The following is a 14,812-nucleotide window of genomic DNA, read 5'->3' on the forward strand; positions in this document are numbered from 1 at the left end:
AATAGTCCAAGGTCACAAGACCAGTGAATATTTGAGACAGGGCTTGAACCTAGGTTTTTCTGATTCTAGAATGGGCTTGGTATGAACAACATCATTCTTGAGCAGTTAACATTCTGATAATGAGAAAAATAAATTCTAATTTCCATGCTACATCTGTGGCTCACAAAATATTTTCTTTCCATCAACTCTGTAATATTCTCTGTTGAGATTTTCTTGGGGTCTCTGGAAACAGCCTTTGTTTCAGTTCAGTAATCACCACATGAGTAGCCAGGGGTTAAAGTCCAAATCCTTTATTATCTCTTTCAAAATCTTGTCTCCTTGCCTTGGGACTGGTTAGTTTTCTTAAAGGCCTATCTCTCTCCTTGGTTCCAAGAGCTTGAGGTCTCCCTGTCTTCTCTGCCCTCTGAATTTCCCCAAATCCAAAAGTTTGTGCTTCAGCCTCCAGCCACCCACAAAGGTGGATGATGAATCTATCTCAGCCTCCAAGAGCTTCTAGTGCACTTGTCTTCTCTGGCTCTGAGAGCTTCCCCTTTGTGGCTCTGAGTCCCTGCTTATATGCTCCACACTGAGTATACAACAATCATTATATCACTAGGAAACCATTATTTGTTGTAGAGTTAAATCAATCATACTGAACCATGCTAAACCACATAACCATTGTGTCTATCAATTCCACTTAGTATCTTGTAAGCATTCTTTGTTTCAAGTTCAGAGTTCTGGCCCATAACACAACCCTGTGAAGTTACATCACATAGTAAAGAAGAGATTTTTGTAACATTCTCTATTGACTAAAGATGCAAAGATGAGGGAATACAAATTCTAAAGCTTCTCGTAAAATGCTTTATCATCACTGCAGCCATTAACACTGGTCAAGCACCTTCCATGTGTAAGACACTGTGCTAGACACTGTGGGTGAGATGCCAAGAAAACAAAATAATAATAATAACATCAGTAAAAAAACATTTATATAGCAACTTAAGGTTTGTAAAGCAAATTGTCTCATTTTATCTTCATAACTACCCTGTGAGCTGGAGTACATTTATTATCTTCATTTCTGAGGATGAGGAATTTGAGGCTGGGATAGGTTAAATGACTTGATCAGCTTCACACATATGGTAAGTATATAGGGAGAATTTATCTGAGGTCCTAGTTCTTACGAAGACAGAATCCAGAAGTTTTCAGTCTTCCTGGAGAGACAAAACAATTAAGAAAAGACTTGGCAGAAGTTAGGAAGCAATGAATCAATTGTCCTGAAACTTTACATACTTTTTGTTGTTGTTCAGTCATTCAGTCCTGTTTGACTGTTTGTGATCCTGTGGACCATAACATACCAATACTATCTATGGGATTTTCTTGGCAAAGATCCTAGAGTAACTTACCATTTTGTTTTCCAGTGAATTCAGGCAAACAGAAGTTAAGAGACTTGCTCCCATCTCTAAGGAGGGGAATTTGGAGTAAATTACACTCTGCCTCCCTTCATCCACTCATTATTACTAGTGAGGGTCTGAGGTTAAATTTGAACTTAGGTCTTCCTGAGTACAGGCTCAGCACTTTATCCACTGAATTATCTAGCTGCCCCCATGTGTGATTAAAGTGTGGTTGGTATTCATTCTCAATCTTGATTCTTACTCTAACAGTCTTTGGTTCAAAAAAAAAAAAAAACACATAGGAGGAACAGTTGATAGAACTGGAGAAGTTCAGCCTAGAGGAAGTGGCTTGGAAACGGAAGTGAAGAAAGGGGAAATGATCACTTGTAAACTTTTAAAAATTAAATTTATATAGTTTTTTTTGTTTTTATATAACCTTGATTTTATCCCCTTCCCACCAAAAAGAGAAAAAATGAATAGAATTTGTCAATACATCAATACAGAATAACAATATATGTTGTTTTCCCGACCTCTGCAAAGAAGGAGGTACATATACTTTCTGAAGCATCCTTCCATGAAATTTTGTCAGGGGTTTCTTGCTTTGCTGCTCATCTAAACAGAAAGTACATTCTAGGGCAAATGGCTCAAATTGAGAGGGTAAAAGCCATCATAAGCCCAGGGCTAACTTTTACTCCCCAGCTCATGTTTCTTATATGAGTCTGTCTCCAAGGAGATGAGGCTGTTGAAAGTAACCCAAAATTTCAAAATAAATTTCATGTTATACAGTTCCCAAAGAGCAAATTGTTAATCAGGATGCAATTCCTGAGCTTTTCAACTACTTGAAGATCTCTTCTACGGAGGGGAAAAATTTTCCCTGATCATTTTTTTCCCCTCTTATTGGGTGATGGAGGAGTAGCCCTGCATTTTCAATTAGAAGACAAAAGACAAACCAGATCACTTGATTGTCTTCTAAGCCAGGTGGTGAGGACAGGAATGATTTGGAATGATTTAAGGAAACTCATGCGCTTTTTGGTATTTCCATCCAGGCACAGGGAACATTTGTCTCTGTAGCTTTCCTTGAGGAGCCCAAATTCACCGTATCACAATATCGGAATGTAGTAAAACCTTCAGAGACTTTCAGAGATTTTAGGACCAATACTAGCCATTGCTCACATAGCACAGTAATGGTAAATCAGGCTCTCTCTACACAGAAGCTCTTCTGTTTTTAGCAAATGGATTCTTCCCACTATGCTCAATGCTTTCCATCAGGGCTTTCTCTAAGGGAAAATGGGGCACAATGCCATCTCTAGGGAGGGGGATTTGAACACTATGCCTCCCTTCATCCACTCTTCATTCCTTTTTCCCACACATTATGCCAGTCTAGCTGAAAATTAATTTCAAGGGCAGCTTTGGCGGAGATATACCTGGAAGATTTTTCTTTTTGGATATTCAAGATCTTCCCTATCTGGTCCTAGCACAAGAAGTTCCAGACTTGATGCAGATTTTTAAAGCATATTTTGTTACTGTTCAGTTTTTCAGTATTACTTTGTCTTTGAGCAAGTTGTTTATAAAGCATGCTCTGTGTCCTAGAATCTAATCTCCTAAAAAGACAATTGCAATGAAATTCATGATAAAAATGGCAACACAGACAATGAAACCTGTGGTGAACAATGCAGACTGCTGCATTGCCTGTGAAGGCAGCTAGATAGTATGGTGGATAGAGTATTGGGCCTGGAGTCAGGAAGACCTGAATTCATATCTGATCTTTGACATTTACTGGATATGTGACCATGACAAATCACTTAACCCTGTTTTGTTTCCTCATCCATAAAATGAGCTGGAGAAGGAACTGGCAAATTAGTATTTTTGCCAATACAATTCAAAAAAGGGATTACAGTATCAGATGTGATGAAAAACAACCAAATAACAACTGTCTTCACATTCTGTATGTATTTGTTGAAGGGTACTCACCAATAGGTATTTGGTTGTATATGCAAAAATCTGAAACTAAATGATAAGGAAGCCAGTTGTGTACCTCTGAGTTGACTGACAAGTAGGACTTTAGCTACAAGAAGAAATTCCAAGACAGAAATGGCTTCAGTATTTACTAACAAAATGTTGGTATGGACAGGATGTTTGTTTGTTCTTATGGCCATTTACACACACCCTCCAATTTCATTTCTATAGCTTTTTTCATTTTGGTTGGTTGTGACCAAATGAGTAGTACATTTTTTTTTTTAAACAGGCAGTTTTATTTTACAAAATGTTGACAAGGAAAGAGAGTAATGAACTTGGGGACAGGAAATCTTGGGTTTAGAAAAAGTTTACACTATGTGACCATGAGTACTATTTAACTTCTTTTGAGGGTACAAAGGCGATGTTTGTCGATGGCTTTTAAACTCTAAAGTGGTATGTGAATGTCAGCTATCACTACTGTAATTTTGAATAACTTTTGAAGAATAAGAAAGCAGATTTGTTGGTGGCTACAAGATGCTGCTGAAAGATGGTGGTGTGGTGGGGGGGAAAAAAACAACCAAACACTGAATTTGGAGTCAGAGACCTAAGACCAACTTCCAGCTTTTCTACTTGTTTTCTGTGACTTTGGACAAATCACTTTACTGCAATTTCCTAACTTATAAAAAACAAAGGGATTGAATTGGATAATTCTTAGTTTCAAAGGTCTCAGTCTTTCAAAGGGTTATTTCAGCAAGGAGAGGAAGTCTTGTTCCCTTCTGTGCCTAGTTAAAATTTCAGTACTGGATGAAAGGGGAGATTTGGGAGTTTTGTATTTTGTATAGGAATTATTTACCAAAAAACTCATACAACACCCTTACCTTTGTAGTACAAAATTGTTGGGTGTTGACCAAGTCACTCTCTTTGCTTTTAAATGTTATCTATAGAATGTTTGGAGTTAATCTCTAAGGTCTTTCATAATTCTAAACCCCAATTGTAGGAATTACCAAAGATTTCACCTTATAATAGATTTTGAGGATTCTCACACTTAGAAGCATGGGAATGGGTAGCACAGCAGGTGATTTATATGGGAGAGTCATTACTCCAGCATATGTACTGGATCTATCTTAACAATTGTCCACAGTTTGGATTCTTCTTGCTTTGCAGTTATTCAGTCTGGTACAATTATCCTTGAGGCTGACATACCATATTATACTACAATTCATGTACATCAAAAGGAACCATTAAAAAACAAGTTCCAAAAGGCATCCTGTGTTCCATCCTATATTCATGATAGACTATTAACTCCCAAATGGGAGAACTGGACTTACAACTTTTCCTTCTTTTTCCTAGCTTGGTACCTTTAGTAGAGGTACATATGGTGGGAAATCAGAATAGGAATCAGTCATTCCTCTCTTGAAATTTTCTTGGCAACATCTTTTGGACCACTATCCCACTATCTCTTTTGTTTTTTTTTTTTTTTTTGCAGCTTTTCTACATAAAAGAACTCACCTTACCTTTGACCCCAGGAACCCAGTTCTCTGGCACATAGAATTCTCTGTTTGCTGTGTTCTGCTGCTAAGGCCAAACTGCCTGGGGTAGCTTTTGTACATTCAACCATCTCCAAATGGGAATTAATTCTTACCAATAGTGGCTATACACAAACTTTTTACCATTCGCTCTTGAGAGGACACTTGATATGCCCCTTAAAAGAATTGGGATTGTAGCTCATCCACATCAACGAGCTCAGTAGTAAATAGCTCTGAGGAGGAAGTGCTATTCTTAATTTTTTTTTTTTTTTTTCTTTTTGAGAGGGATGGGGCGGGAAGAGGATATGGTGAGAAGTGTGGGTATATATATTATCTGGAACCTCAAATTATCCAGATCCTTTTAAAATTTTTTTTCAGAGAAGGCACAACTCTTAACATAGTTGAATATTAACTCTGAAAAGGTGAAAGAAACAAACACACACAAAAATCAGACAAAGGAAAGCTGGAGTTCTTGTCTATATCCACTTTTTTTTTCTCCAACAGGTTTATTTTTAAAATAAGGAACTGGATTTTTTTTGGTGGGGAGGGGGAGGAGACGGGTTTAAGGATGGGGTATGAAATAGAAAATAAATACAAATATAAACCGTTTTTCTAACTGTTTTATAACCACAACAAACTAGTACACAGGAGGCCCTATACAACAACAACACAATAAAGGCTTAAAGATTGAGGTGTTCCCATGGCAAGGCTGAAGTTTTAGTCTCTGGTTTTTGGAATTTAGGCTGCAGTCCTTGTTTTTTGGATGGATCGCTGAAGAGGTAACACAGTCCATGTTCTAACCAGACTTGAACAGAAGAATGGCAACTTGGCCCATGTAGAAGTAGATGAAGTGCTTCGTCTCATGCGTCACATAACTGCCGAAATTCCTGCCCACGATGCAGTGCCAGGTCGGGTTGTACTTCTTGTCAAACTCCTTCTTGATGTGGGCCGCGATGTCCTTCTCGATGTTATACTTCTCCAGGGCCTGCGTAGCGCACTCCACCGAGTCCTGCTGCATCTCCTCCGACATGTCCGCATTCTTGATCACGGCCTTGCGGTCAGACATGGCTACCCTTCCTCAACCACTTCAACAAAGGGCGAAAACCCGGAGCCGGCCCCACGAGGCGTCAGGAGCCAAAATGCTTCTTTTTGGAGACGAGTCAACCACCGTGGCGGGCCGGCTGAGGGGGTGTGGACCTGGTGGACTTGTGAGGTGCGGTTCTACAACGACGGCCGCATCGGGCACAGCGACCTCAGGAACCGGTGCGGCCTGGCGCCCTTTGTCTTTATGCGCTTCGAGGACCCCCGTTGAGGTGTCCCGTGCACAAGTTCCCACAGTGCTCCGCGCATAGTTGCTCTCCTTTGCACGCGCCGTTGCCCCCGCCCTCCCTGACTAGAAAGCTGCCCCCACAGTCTCCCGAGCGCGCCATCTCCTCCTCTCCTTGACTAGCGACCTGCCCCCACAGTGCCCCGAGCGCACCGCCGCTCTCCTATACGCGCGCCGTTACCCCGTAGCGAGCTGCTCCCACAGTGCCCCGCGCGCCGTCGCCCCCACTCCTCCTTGACTAGCGAGCTGCCCCCACAGTGCCCCGCGCGCACCACTGCCTTCTCCCTTCCCAGTTTAGCGGACTGCCCGCTCCCCCACCCCCTCCACCTCCGTTGGGCCCTATCCCTCCTGGCTCCTCCTTAACACCGTTACCCCGTCCCTTTCCGTCCAGCCCCTCCTCCCTGCCACTGGCCCCTTCTCCACGCGCTGCAGGCCCTCTCCCTGTGGCATGGCACTTGCGTCACCTCACATTGCCTTTCAGGCCTTAACATCCTTTTCCCTCTCAGGAGAAACCATCCAAACCAACCCTAATTCGGATGCAAGAACTCATTCAGTGGATGCAAGAACTCATTCAGTTACTCAGCAATAGGAGATTATCCTCAGCAACGTAGAGAGGACATTTGTGTCACATCCTCTTGGTCCGAAGTTTTTAGTGACAAAGCCAAAGGTTTCACTCCCTTTCCCTTCCCACAGGAATCCTGACAGTACTTTAAAAAATGAGCTACGTGCTCATTTTTTTCTACAATAATTTTCTACAACAGCCATTTGCTATTGTAGAAAAAACCCTGGGGTGAAAAGATCCAGGCTTTAATCATTCGTTCCTTGTGTGACCTTGGACAAGTCACTTCCTCTGCAACTGGAGTTTCCACACAGGATGGGGCAGGACTAGGTGAACCCTACAATTCTTCCACATGGAAATTTAAAGACAGATTTGAGAGAAACATCAGCAGGACCATCGAGTGCCTAAGGAGTTTCAATGCAACAGTTCTGTTATAGTCACTCAAGATTTTCATATTAAAAACAAAACAAAACAAAACAAAAAAAACAACCCTGTGGTTAAGACCATGATGACAAGAGGCAAGGCTGTCCAGCTCACTCCAGAGGAATGACAAGAGGCAAGGCTGTCCATTTCACTCCATAGGATAAGAGGCAAGGCTGTCCATATCACTCCATAGGAGGAGAAGAGGCAAGACTGTCCATTTCACTCCATAGGAGAAGAGGCAAGATTGTCCATTTCACTCCATAGGATGAGTAGAGGCAAGACTCTCCAGCTCACTCCATAGAATGACAAAAGGCAAGAGTATCTAGATCACTATTCACAATTAAATAAATAAAAAAAAAAGTGCAGGGGAGATAAAAACCTAAGTCAGATAGAGACTTGAAAATACACAGGATCAAAGGGGTGAGGTTCAAAGACAGATAAATGCCTGGGACTCCTCTGCTTTGTTGGCTGGTCTGTGTTCCAAAAGAGCTTGGCCTCCAGAGGCATAGATTCTTATTGCTAAGAGAAAGCCAGCCACTTCTAGGGCTCTGGAAACTGACAACTTCCTTAGCATGTGAGAAAAACAGATGATAGTTTTCCCCTCCTCCCATAGTGACTCTGTCAAAATCTTCCTTGGAAGAACAGAAGCCTAAGTTTCAGAGTTTTGTTACAAGAAAGTTGATGGAGATCCTTCTTCCTTCTAGAGAAGAGCTCACACTTTATCTGAGGACTTTTGTTGAAAGCAGAAACTGCAAGTATAGAGCAGCTCCCCAGTGTATCTTGTGGAGCAGAGTCTATCAAGCACCAAGAGAACATCTGAGAGAATACACATTAGGTGAGATCATTGGGGACCAAGTCTAGCAAGCCTCCTGATAATATTTGTAGCCCTGCTGTGACAGAGGTGTGAGTTGCCTTCTCTGACTGTGCCCCAGTGTTGTTTCCCACCAATAAGCAATTTCAGATTAGAAGTATTGCCCTTTAATGTTTTTTTTTTTTTTTTAATATTTTTTGGTCAATTTCCTTTCTCCTATTAAATGGTCAGTTGTTTGAGGATAAGTCTTGTACCTACCTCCAACCATATTTTTAATCCTTTCCTTCTTAATACTTAGCACAGTGCTTGGCCCTTAGCACTAAGACAACAAATAAATGCTTGGTACATTGGTTTTAATTGTTGGTTTTTTTTTTTTTTTGTCATTTTTTGGGTCAATTTTCTCTTTCCAACTAGATTGTCTTTGAGGACAGGTTTTGTATATACCTTTAGCCATATTTTTAACCCTCGCCTTCTTAATGTTAAATACAGTGGTTGGCCCTTAGCACTAAGACAATAAATGCTTGGTAGATTGATTTGAAATGCTGAAATGGCATGTATAGCCACAAGGAAAGAACAAATACCATATATTCAACCTACATGCTGTATCTATTCCTTGGGTAAATTCTCAGTTTCTTTATCAGGAATTTTCTGATAGCAATCAGCTTTAGATTATTAGTTAAAAATCAAACTTTATCTTCCTGGGAGTGATCAGGGCAATACTGAAGAGACTAGAGAGACCCAATGAAGGCAAAGGAATGTGGAGAGTGCCTAAAGGATTGAACCTGACAAATCTTTTTCGGACCTAGGTCCCAGATGATTCCGGTTAGTAATGCTCCCTTTGGGACCTTTTGGCTTGCCATTTTCCTTGCATTTTTGCAGTATAGTTACTTTGTAAAATATACCTTTCTCACTCTTCATTCTACATTGATTCTTTGCTGAAGAGAGTGAATGAAGCTTATTATCAGATTAGTGGTTTTTATAAGTAAAATACTTTGGCATAACTTTAACTTGTTATAGAACAATTTTATTTTTATGGTCTGGCTAGGATCAATCATTCCACAAAAATGGATTTTCTAGAAAATTTTTTTTTTCTCAATAAGAATTTTGTGGGAAAAATGTATCTTGGTAAATAGGAGATAAAGCATACCACTAAAACCTCTTTCCTGCTTTTCATCCTCTCCCCTTATCCATCTTGTACTAACGAGTTAAAATTTAGAGACATTTAAAAGGGAAATAATTATAAAGTTGGTTGGATACAACCTAAAATGCAATAAGTATCATTTAAATCTCCTTTCTAATCTCAGTCATTCAATAAAACTGACATTTCTTTGAAAATGGTATTTTACTTGACCTCCCTCCTTTTAACACTCACCGATACTCAAAATGCTGTTTTTAACCAAGATTCTTAGGGTAATGGAAATTGTAAACTTTTTTGGCAGAGGTCTGAGTGAAAACATACCCTTCAGATGGTAAAGGTTTTTTTACTTGTAAAAAAACCCCATAATATTGGAAATATTGAAAATGTGCATTTTCTAGTTTTCTAAATATTTTGTTGTTTAGAAGATTCTTTCTTTAGGGAACCCATATGCATCATCAAGTTAAAGCATTTTTCTTGACATCTCCATTTTTATCAAACTAAAAAGGGAAACATTACTATAGAGTGGGGGATAATTCTCAATGAGCTTCTAGTCTAATAGTGTGATAAGGCATTAAAACAAATATCTATGTTGTAACAGCTTACTGATCTCAGGGGAGCTGGGTCGTAACCCTTACCTTTTTCTACTAAGAAGCAGCTATTTTTGAATATATATATACCAATCAGGCTTTGTTCTGTGGATGTCTGGCCTCTACAGAGATGGTCAGGCTCTTTTCTTGAGCACTTTGGTTTCTTATATCCTCAGTCCAGAGACCCAAAGAAAATCACAAAACTTAGCATTGGTTCATGTCTAAGGTTTCTTCAAAAGGGACTAGAAAGATATTCAAAGTACAATATATAAAACAATTATAGGGCAGTAATTTTTTTTCCATCTAAAGGAAATGATAAAAAAAATTAAAAACATTCATTGACAAAAAGTTAAACCTGAAGCTGTAACTTAAAACATCAAAATGAGTTTGAGAGGTTGGGAATTCCTGACTAATGCTGGTTGAGAATCTCTAACATCTGTCAAACTGTGCATACCCTTTGATCCAGCAGTGCTACTACTGGGCTTATATCCCAAAGAAATACTAAAGAAGGGAAAGGGACCTGTATGTGCCAAAATGTTTGTGGCAATCCTCTTTGTAGTGGCTAGAAACTGGAAAATGAATGGATGCCCATCAATTGGAGAATGGTTGGGTAAATTGTGGTATATGAAGGTTATGGAATATTATTGCTCTGTAAGAAATGACCAGCAGGATGAATACAGAAAAGCTTGGAGAGACTTACATCAACTGATGCTGAGTGAAATGAGCAGAACCAGGAGATCACTATATACACTTCAACAACAATACTGTATGAAGATATATTCTGATGGAAGTGGATATCTTCAACATCAAGAAGATCTAATTCACTTCCAGTTGATCAATGATGGATAGAAACAGCTATACCCAGAGAAGAAACACTGGGAATTGAGTGTAAAATGTTTGCACTATTGTCTTTCTATCCAGGTTACTTATACCCTCGGAATCCAATTCTTACCGTGCAATAAGAAATTTGGTTTTACACACATATATTGTATCTAGGTTATACTGTAACACATTTAATATGTATGGGATTGCCTGTCATCTAGGGGAGGGAGTAGAAGGAGGGAGGGGAAAATTTGGAAAAGTGAATACAAGGGATAATGTTGTAAAAAAAAATTACCCATGCATATGTACTGTCAAAAAATTATAATTATAAAATTAATTTAAAAAAAGAGAATCCCTAACATCTACTAAAGAACTTTTAGGAAATGACCACCAGTAGGAGGAGAAGCTCAAGTCCTGGTCTAGTTTTTCCAGAAGATACTGGCCTAGAGAGAACTGTTTAAAAGACACAGAGCCAAGACAGACATAAAGGGTTGTTTCAGCAGTCCTTAGAAGTTTGCCCCTAAAGTTGGAAATGTTCATCTCATGGGCACTGTTTAGTCACTTCTGCTTAAAGAAAGAAAAATGAAACGGTAGAAGTAGCAAGCCGCTCAGTCAAACTCACCTAGTCAAGTACCTATTGTGGCTGCCATGGCCATATCTATTGGGTTAGCAGAAGGTGCCCTTCTACCACTTGTGGGAAATCCCAGAGATATGTACTTGTTACATGTGATATATTCCAGAGAGAGAAAAGAAAAGTGAGTCTGTGCAATAGAATTACTTCCTGATTTAGCGGCCAATACTCACTGACACACTTTTGATGTGATGCTTCACTTGTCCCTCTCTTTGAAACTGTAATAGGAAAACAAGGGACCACCCAGTATTTACTGTGACATCCTAAAGTGCCAAGTCCATTAGAGATGAGTATATATTCTTGGAAATGGCCAGATGGTGATGCTAAATTAATGTTGCTAAATTAATTGATCAATATATTGCAAAAGTTGGGAAATTACTTGGAGATTAATCTATGATAGCAACAAAGATTAATAAGTCAATTAACAGCTAGCATTTTATAGTCATCTATTTTGTGCCAAGAATTGTTAGACACTGGGATTCAAAGAGAGAAATAAAGGGGAAAACAACACTTGAAAATGTAAACATATATAGAATAAATACAAAATGAACTTCTTGTGGAGAGGGAGAAGGAAATAAAAGGAACTGGGAAAATCAGGAAAGGCTTGCTTTACTGTGGCTCCCCAGCAGAGTTTTAAAGGCAAACAGGAATTCTAAGAGGTGGGGGTGGGGAAGGAAGTGCATTTCAGTTTTGGTAAATAGTACTTTCAAAGGAGGAAAAAATTATGTTATGACAGAAGCAGGATCTAGAGAGTGCAGTGGGAAATAAAACTTAGTAATTAGAGAAATACAAATCTAAGCAATTCTGAGATTCCATATTATACCCATCAGAGTGGCAAATATAACAAAAAAGTAAAATGATAAATTTTGAAGAGGTTATGGGGAAAATAGACATTGATGTAATGTTGGTGGATTTGTGAATAAATACAACCATTTTAGAAAGCAAATGTATATAAAATGTATATAATATAATTGAGATTATATACAAAAATTATTAAAAAGCATAACTGCTTTGATTCAGTCATGACAATTCTAGATCTATATTTAAAAAAAGATCAAAGGAGGATAGCTAGTTGGTATAGTAGAGTGCCAGCCCTGAAGTCAGAAGGACCTGAGTTCAAATCTAGCCTCAAATTCTTAATACTTCCTGACTGTGTGACTCTGGGCAAGTCACTTAGCTCAATTGTCTTAAGGGGAAAAAAGATGAGAAGAGAAAAAAATTTACATTTGTAAAAGCTTTTTATTGAGGTTGCAGAAAATTGGATGTCCATCAATTGAGGAATGACTGAATAAGTTGTGGTACATAAATGTAACAATACTGTTGTGGTATAAATGAGGATGATTTTGAAAAGACATGTAAGAGTTATATGAATTGATGTACAGTGAAATGAGCAAAATCAGAACAATTTATAGTATAACATCAGAATTATAAAAAATGAACAATTTTGAGGACTTACAAATTGGTGATGAATAAAATTAGCAGAAACAGAATACAATTTATACAAAACAACTGTATAAACAACTTTGAAAGGCATAAGAACTATGATGAATCCAATAATCATTCATGATTCCAGAGGGCTGATAATGAAAAATGCTATTCATGATAGAGAGGTCATGGATTTAAGAATACAGAATGAGACCCATACCTTTGTATACCTTTGTAATTTGATTTGCTTGACTGTGTATTTTTTTTTTTTAACAGTTTTTTTCCTTTTTTTTTTTTTAATGGGATGGAGATGAAAGGGAGATAAAATAGGTTTCTGTTCATTTAAAAAACATTGAGAGGTGAAGGAATACAGATGTAATATTTGCATGTATTTTTAGATGACTTTTTAGATACCTGTAAAACTGTGTAATATAAAAATAAAATAGATCAAAAAAACTGAAGTGATTAATAGGAATTGGGAAGAGTAGCCGCCAATGGAATAAAAATTTGGGTTTTAGTTAATATTTCAACTAAATGTTGTTTGAGAATAGGCAACACTATCAGATGACTCGGATTAGGTTTGAAATGGATTAGGTTGAAATGAGTTCAGAGAAATGTAGGGGAAGTTTCACCAAATATCTTAATGTGTTTGTGTGGAGTGTGTTACTCACATCTCAGGTGGTGAGATTGGATGACCAGGATTTAGGGAACCATTATAATAGGAGTTAGGTTGCAATGGCATGTTGATGATAGGGAAAGAAAATTGCTTAGTCGGTAGATTTTATTAGGAAACATAGGGATTTCTTGAATGAACGAGTTCCAAACTTCTTCATGGAATGTGGTATTTTAGCAGATACCATCCTTGGTATTCTACAGCCTCCACTGAACATGGCTGCAGGGATCCCAGGTGGCAATGGAGATTTCTTCAAGGGACTCTGTGAAATCTTATCTAGAGGTGTTCTGGGACCCATGTGGATGATCACCGATACCTCTTCCCTCTGTGAAACTCTCTTTATAATCTGTGATAACTGGGGAAATATAATGCTTCTCATATTTACTTGGTAATATGAAGTCAGTCATGAGATTGCATGATTGGTATGATCAGCTTCTTTTAAAAGGGCCCCAAAAGTGTTGGTGTCAGGTCCGAATGCCTTTTGAAAATATGACCAGATCTCCAATTAAACAACAAATAGGCCTACTTCTTATATCCAACAAATTGAGTTGTAGTAGTTCTAATGCTGAGGAGGGGGAAGGGCCTTTATTCATCTGGTCTATTCATTACTTTCCCTCTCTCTCATCTTCAATTTTCAGGATTTGACAGGATGTGTGATAGGGAAAGAATGTATCTTACTTTGCTAAAATAATGGAGTGTTTAAGCCATCTTCCAGGGCATTTGCTTTTCAGTTTTAGTTACCTAACTCAAAATTATTTGCTCCAAAAGAAACAAATTCTAAATAGTCTTACAAAGCAGAATTAAACTCTTTATTCCAGTTCCTAATGTAGTAAAAGAAAAAAATGATGGATGTGAATCCAGTTTAAAGAAAGCAAATGACTCCATTTCAGTGGGAGCTAAAAGAGTGAATATTATTGTAAACTGCCAAAGGGATCTTTCTCCTAAGACAAGTTCTTAGAGTCATGTGAAAATGCTTGTAAATTATCCTTAAGTTTAGAAAGCTTACTTTTAAAATATTATGGTCAATTAGATGCAAGTGGTTGAAGTAAATGGTTCTATAAATGAGAGAAGTCTAAAATTGGTATAGATCAAGCAATTGCAGAATGATTGGCAATGGATTAAACTGGATAAGCAACTTTATAGAATGCATACAGTATGGCATTGTGAATAGAGTGTTGGATGTGGAATTAGGATGAATTCCAAACTCTCTTTAGATACTTTGTGTTACAAAGTATCTTTTGTGACTCAGCTTAAGTCCCACTTCTATATGATTCCCTCAGGTCCAAGTACTACCTCTTCCAAAACTGCCTTGTATTTATTTTGTATAAATTCTCTATGCACTTATTATGCACATGTGTCACCTGATAATCTCCTTCCTGTAATCTCCTTCCTGACAGGAACTACTTCATTTTTGTCATTTGCCCTATACCCAGCATAGGTATTTGGAACATAATAGGTACTTAAATTCATGCTGATTTTTATCTTGAGTAATTTCAATTTCAATACTTATGGACTGGCTTTTTATTTATTTATTTATTTTAAACACACTTCAAGCTAGGATTTTTTT

General features: G+C 38.2%; 1 protein-coding gene across 1 annotated transcript; it reads right to left on the reverse strand.

Moving 5' to 3' along the window:
• Window positions 1-5,453: 5,453 nt before the first annotated feature.
• Window positions 5,454-6,330, reverse strand: LOC141563567 (dynein light chain 1, cytoplasmic-like). Its single transcript, XM_074304847.1, has one exon. The coding sequence runs from the start codon at window positions 5,913-5,915 to the stop codon at window positions 5,646-5,648; it is 270 nt and encodes an 89-aa protein (XP_074160948.1). The 5' UTR covers window positions 5,916-6,330; the 3' UTR covers window positions 5,454-5,645.
• Window positions 6,331-14,812: the final 8,482 nt, after the last annotated feature.

Source organism: Sminthopsis crassicaudata, chromosome 3, assembly GCF_048593235.1.
Source record: "Sminthopsis crassicaudata isolate SCR6 chromosome 3, ASM4859323v1, whole genome shotgun sequence".
NCBI lineage: Eukaryota > Metazoa > Chordata > Mammalia > Dasyuromorphia > Dasyuridae > Sminthopsis > Sminthopsis crassicaudata.